This window comes from Pygocentrus nattereri, chromosome 27, assembly GCF_015220715.1.
Source record: "Pygocentrus nattereri isolate fPygNat1 chromosome 27, fPygNat1.pri, whole genome shotgun sequence".
Lineage (NCBI taxonomy): Eukaryota > Metazoa > Chordata > Actinopteri > Characiformes > Serrasalmidae > Pygocentrus > Pygocentrus nattereri.
Genome location: NC_051237.1, coordinates 4,965,723 through 4,972,500, shown reverse-complemented (window position 1 = coordinate 4,972,500; position 6,778 = coordinate 4,965,723). Strand labels below are relative to the sequence as shown.

At 38.9% G+C, this 6,778-nt stretch overlaps 1 protein-coding gene across 2 annotated transcripts in view; it reads left to right on the top strand.

Annotated features, from left to right (window-relative positions):
- heyl (hes related family bHLH transcription factor with YRPW motif like) overlaps positions 1 to 6,078 on the top strand; it is a 7,195-nt gene extending 1,117 nt beyond the window's left edge. Inside the window, exons 2-6 of one of the 2 annotated variants that reach the window (XM_017692618.2) lie at positions 1,867 to 1,933; positions 3,472 to 3,555; positions 3,756 to 3,837; positions 4,236 to 4,289; positions 4,726 to 6,078. In XM_017692618.2, coding sequence (XP_017548107.1) covers positions 1,867 to 1,933; positions 3,472 to 3,555; positions 3,756 to 3,837; positions 4,236 to 4,289; positions 4,726 to 5,399 — 961 coding nt within the window. In that variant the 3' untranslated portion in view covers positions 5,400 to 6,078. The remainder of the gene's footprint in view (positions 1 to 1,866; positions 1,934 to 3,471; positions 3,556 to 3,755; positions 3,838 to 4,235; positions 4,290 to 4,725) is intronic. The other variant, XM_037535306.1, reaches the window with a different exon arrangement.
- Positions 6,079 to 6,778: the final 700 nt, after the last annotated feature.

Sequence of the window (6,778 nt, the reverse complement as noted above, 5' to 3'; positions counted from 1 at the left end):
TTTTGTATTGTAAATGGTTCTTCGCCATGACTGAGTACTTGTGGTGCACTGAAAAAAAACATTGCTTTGAGTTTACTTGATTCAATGCATTGCTTCCTCATGAATGAAATCTATTACACCAACACAATTAGAATTGTTTACATTTACATTGTTTACAAGTACATTTCATGAGAATACTGTTGATGCAGTGGCGTTTTATTCATATGATAAGTTCAAAACAACACTTGCAACTTGTGTATAAATGGTTCTAAATAGCATCACAAAGCATCGGAAAGAGTGTAACAGCAAATTAAGGCTTCTAACCTATTTTAACTCTTGTATGGTGTTGGTGTCTTTGTTACTCAGTGGTCTGGTGGATCCACAGCATTATTGTTTTTTTTTTTTGTTTTTTTTTAATCAATACAGCCATAACAATTTATGTAAAAATACCAGGTGTTTAAAAAATCGCAAGTGGCCAGTGTAGGTTTCTCTTTTAGCAGCTGTAGCCAGTCAGCAGCCTGTCCATGTTGTCTGCATTCTCACACACACACACACACACACACACACACACACACACACACTAACAGCAGGCCATGTAGAATGAGAACAGAGTGAAGGGACACAGCACCTCCACACTTTTATTCACCCAACACCACATGTGTAATATAAATGTATAGGGGGTTTACAGTGTGACGTTACTGAAAATGTGTTATTTTCTATTTTCTTCACAGAAAATGAGCAAAAGCCAAGGAATCTGAGGCCATAATAATAACAATAAATAACATAATTTTTTTCTTTTGGTAAACATTGAAAACGGGTCACACAGACCACAACACCACACAAGGGTAAAGCACTAAAATCATTACTATGGCATTATTAGTCTTCAGTGCAGTTTAGACTGTAAGTGTTGTTGGCTACGTTTTGAGCTCATTCCTGGGTCAGAGCTTGTCTTTCTGCTGTCTGCTTAGAGCGAGGTGATATTGGAACATGAAAGTGTGGAACAGCAGTTGAACCGCAGGGCCACAGTCAAAGAGCACATCAGATGGATGCTTATACGCCTTTCTTTCTCAAAACTTTCTACCATCTTCCTAGTAAAGTGGCCCTGCAGAATGGGACTTTCCCCACACCATTTGCAGAAAAAACATCTTCCCCCGTCTTTCACTCTCTAATGGATTTCGATTTTTTCTTTAAAGATCTGTCACAGCTTTACACAAAAATGAAGAGCAGATTTAAGACTCATGTGTTTCCCAGCATTTTTGTCTTTGAAATGTGTTCAGAACTCTGTAAGAAATGAGTGTCTACAGTACTAAACGTCAGTTCTGGCCTCACAATGTGCCATTATGTTTTAGTTTGAGGATAACAAGTCCCTGATTGAGTATTAGTCTTTAGTAAATGTGTCTCTGTGTGTGAGTACATGGGTTTATAAGTCATCAAGTAGATAAACACACAGCGTAATGTTCCTGGAAGAGAGAGAAAGCAGAGGGTCCGAGCAAAGCGGATCCATGCTGAAGGATGACTGGGAGGATTGAGGAGGAACAGAAAGCGCACGCAAACTCCGCTGTTCTAGCATGCCCTACAGATATGTAATCATCATGTCTTCTCGGCTTCAAAAGTATGCTTTTGTAAGATGCAAGAAGCGTGGCGTGTCAGCCAAGTGAAACTAATGTCCTGAAACGCGTTAAACCAAAATAATCCAGCTCTCTCTCTGCCAGGCGCTCCTGTGTCTAGCTGTCCTCAAACTCAAATTAGATTGAGTTTGATGATGTGCAACTGTGCTCCTGCATTGTATTAAGCACAATAATGACAACAATATGCAATGACATCAAAGCTTTGATCTCTCTCTCTCTCTCTCTCTCTCTCTCTCTCTCCTCTCCTCTCCTCTCGCAGTCCTGTCACTGGGTCCATGTCGCCAGGCAGTACCTCACAGATCCTAGCCCGAAAAAAGAGAAGAGGGGTAAGCCTATCATTCTATGTGTATTTTGTCTGTTTATCTATCTATAAGCATATACATACATACATACATCACTGTTGCTGGAACAAAACCTTGTATCTCTGAAATGGTAACTTTACAGGAGAATGAAAAAAACTTACTTGACTTTTTATGTAAGTCAATGGAACAAGACTTTTTTCCAAGCCATTTTGGGTCATTTCTTTTAGTCCATTCATAATGAAACTTACATCCTATGTCCAGAAGATCATCTACAAGTGGACAAAATTTAAAACCATTGCCAAAAAAAAAAAAAAGCTCTAAGAACCCCAGAATTTCATCACAGGATTCTTGCCACTTTGCATTTACAATTACAAAACTGCACAAATGTAACCTACATGGGAGGTGCACCAGGAGCCTTTGCTACCTAAAAATGACATCGGAGCATTGTTAAAGTTTGCTAATGAATATCTAGGCAAGGACCAGGAATCATGCTATGTACAGGTGAGTCAAAGATAAGAGTTGTTTGGCCACAGTACCAAAAGCCATGTCAAGCGAAAACTAAAAACAGTATTTCAATGAAAAGAACCACAAACTGCAAAGCATGGTGGTGGAAGTGTTGGGGCTGCTTTTCTGCCTCAGGACTTGGCCAAGTAGCAATCGAAGACTCAGTATGAATTGTCTTTCCTGCCAGAACTTGAGGAGAATGTTAGCAAGTTCCACCAAATCCAAATGTCTCAAAAGGAAGAAATGGAGGGTTGTGGAATGGTCTCAAATCCTGGATCTGAATCCCACTGAAATGCTGGGGGAGGGGGGGTTTGAAACAGGCTGTGCGTGCAAGGAACGCCTCAAACATTGCACAAACACTGAAAGAATTCTGCATGGAGGAATGGGCAAAAGATTCTCCCAGCAAATTTCAGAAACTGGTAGACAATCATAGAAAGGCATCAAAAAAAGGCATGATGATTAATTTTTACATGACAATTTTACAACCTCCTTTTATCCTTTAGAATTAAATGGGCTGCTTTTGTCACTTTGCCTTTAAAATTGTAAATGACGTCTGTTCTGATCGGGTTTTGTGTTGGTGTTGCGTCCCATTTAAAAAGGCAACTGAAACACTTTAACTTCAGTATGAATACACAGATATATGTAAACTACTGGTTTGTGACATCACAGAAAAATGCATTTACAACAAGCTGTATTTGTGGCTTAGTTTCAATTTTGTGTGAACTGTATGGACTGACAGTGTTTATATGCTACACCAAACTCTTTTTTTTAAGTGGTATGATGTTTGGCCTTCAATGTTTCAATTTCCATTTTATCAGAGCATTCAACATTATAAAAGTACACTATTAGATTTATATTTGCTTTATATTGTGCTTTATAGTGGCTCAGCCTAATGTTCTAGGCATAATCTAGAAAAAGTCATCTATTTATTTTAGCTTTTAGGATAGTTCTTTCTTCCTCTGGCTCAGTCAGCACACAGAGATATAGACACAAACAGCAAATGCAGTGTCTTTTTAAGATCTTTCTTGTTATATCCAAATGATCTCTGTGTCTTTTAGATCATTGAGAAGAGGCGCAGGGACAGGATCAACCACAGTCTGTCCGAACTAAGAAGACTGGTGCCCAGTGCTTTTGAAAAACAGGCAAGGCTGTCATTATGTAACAGCATTATAATAGTCAACCATTTATCAATGAACGCAGTCTAAATCTTTCATGATGCTGAACAAATATGGATACATATTTATGTATTGACATTTTACATTAACGTGAAGAGCATTTGGCAGGTGCCAGCAATGTGTATCAAATCCTGTCAATAAAGAGCAACTTCTTCACTTCTGATCAGGGCTCATCCAAACTGGAGAAGGCAGAGATTCTTCAAATGACAGTAGATCACCTAAAACTGCTGCATGCAGTTGGAGGAAAAGGTGAGTGAGAGTAAATGTTCTCTGCTGTTCTTCACTTGTCAGAGTAATTGCAGTAATTTTATTTAATTCATCAATAACATATACAGTGTAGATCTATATACTATGAAGTTAGACACCAGAAGGTATTTTAACATGTTTTATTCAATATTTTATTTTTTTGGGAGCTCCACAAAGTTATTGTATGATAAATATAATTGTTTTATAGAATACTGTGCAAAAGTCTGAGACCATCCTTTATTTGGTTTCTAGTAAAAATGGTTATACACAAGATATTCATTTTTCAGCGTCAGGAAAAATGCAGGAAACATATATTTAACAGAATAATGACACCAAAGCCTCAATAAATATCATATTATTCAGTATTCAGTATGTCTGTCCGGCCTTTGTCCTTGTCACAGTTTCCACTTGTTTTCGAGAGAAATCTGCAGGGATGTTTTTCCACAACTCCAAAGGTCAGTCTTACAAGTTGGTTGGCTTATCTGCTTCTGTTCATTCAAGTACTGAGAATTTCCCAGTTGTGGGACTAGTAAAGGATTATTTTATCTTATTTTAAGTAATCCCAAACACAATTGGTTATGTTGAGGTCTGGACTGTGGGGTGGCCAGTCCACTAGTTCTGAGAGCACTAGCATTTTCTTTGTTTGATTTGCAGATTTTCTTCTACTATTTGATCTATCATAATGACAGATCTCCTCAGAAATATCCCCTGACGAATGAATTGCAGTTAATGCCCTTTTGACTCTACATAAAAAAATTAAATAAATAAAAAAACAATTATAAAATAAATAAATAAAATATGGGTCTCTAATTTTTACACAGTACTGTACGTCCAAGTAAGAACCCTTTACTTTTAAAAGTGTAGATTTTGAAAATATCATCTTCCTCTCAGGTTACTTCGATGCCCGTGCACTGGCGGTGGACTACTGGACACTGGGTTTTCGGGAGTGTGTGGGAGAAGTGGTGAGGTATCTTAGCTCTCTGGAGGGCATGGAGTCCACAGACCCCATTGGAGTACGCCTGGTGTCCCACCTGAGTCACTGCGCCAGTGAGTTGGACCCTCTTCAACAGAGCTCAGCTGCTCTGCCCTTCACCCCCTGGCCTTGGGGCTCTTTCCCACAGCTAAGCAGCCCCTCCAGCCTCACAGTCCCCTCACCCCCCTTTGCTTCTGACAGCCGCCGTGACCTGACCCCTCATGCTGCCCTCTTGGCCTACCCTTCACCAGCCTTGCGAATGACTCCTCTGGGCAGCCAGGGGGCACTATTGAGTCCAGCCATATCTTTAGTGCGCAGGTTGCCTTCTGTCCCATCCCGCTCTCACAGACTGCCTGAGCCGCCTCAGGAGGGCCCAGCCGCCCCCACATCTCTACATTCTGCTCCACCTCCTCGCTCTTCCTCCTCACCCTCTTCCATCTCCTCCTCCTCTCCCACCTCCTCCTCTGCCAGCCATTCTCAGGTTTCCTTCAGACCCTTTGCTGCTCTGGGGTCTCCAGCCCCAGTCATCAGGGGCATGGGTGGATCCAGCAAGTCGGCGCAAACCTGGGGGACAGAGATTGGGGCCTTCTGATTCAAGTAATGTAGCGGACTATCAAAAGCAATAGAGCAATTGCTTGCCCATCAGAACCATGCATTTATGATTGACCTGTCCATGCTCTGCCCACAAATACATTCTTTTGTAGCAATCATCACCATTCAGATTGTTGTTGTAGTTAATCAAAACTAGAAAAGTTGTAAAAGAATTTGTCTCCATGCTAATGTTAGATCAAGTACATCACAAAAAACTACACCCAATCTGTCATAACTGTGACTTTTAACATGCATACAAAATAATGTAATTACAAATTATTGACACTTTGTAATTTTTTATATTTTGACATTTTTTTGTCAACTTAAATTTAAATTTGCTATGAAAGATTGCATTTGTAGGTGGAGCATGTATTCCATAAAGGGAAATTTCACTGATATTTCACTGATATTGAAGAGTTACAAGTCATTCAGAGTGGTTTGATGTGTGTAGAGAATTTACCAGTAATAGAAAACATAGACTGTGATGTCTACAATGCAAATATAGCCTTATTATGACCTGTGAACCTTCATGTGTCTTTGAGTTTTACATATCACAGCTCTCAGAAGAAAACCTTGTATCTCCATTTTTGTCATTTTTCAGTTTTTGACATAATTTAAAAATGCCTGTTGCCTTTTATATTGTGTTTAAATTTCACAAATAATGGACCAAAAGAAACGGACAAAAATGACATGGAGAAAAATCTGGTTCCATTGACTTACATCCTAAGTGGTTTACTTATGTAAAGTTTCCATTTTGGACATATAAGGTTTTTATCCAATTGGCCTTACAATGTGTTGCATGTAACTCTCTGATAATGCTTAAGCTAGAACCACATGCCCAAGTTATTGTAAAACAGTGTGTCAGGTATCAGGTAACAATTTTATTTTTTTTTTTTACATTACCTTTATTTAACCAGGGTAATCACAGTGAAATGAAATATCTCTTTTACAAGTGAGCCCTGGCCAAGAAGGCAGCACACAAAACAATCAACAAAGAAACACCACCACCAAAACAAGCAACACCAGAGTCAAAACCATATTAAAAACAAGAACAAACAGAATGAAACATTTCTTAACAGTTATCTTAAAGTCACTTAAGGAAATAAATTGCTCCAATTTTAAATGTTTTCACAGATCATTCCATGCAGATGGAACACTGTAACTAAAAGCTGCCTTGCCATATTCAGACGGTTGGAACAATATTGCATTTCATTTTATGACTTCCTACAAGAATTAAACTCTTCAGATGTCTGGTTTCCATAACCACCACTGAGAACAATTCTGATTCTGGTAAGTTTCTCCCCATTAAACCACTTAGAGTGACTTTGTTTCCATCTTAATGATTTAATTACACAGAATTTTCTGAAAATCAGTAGAATC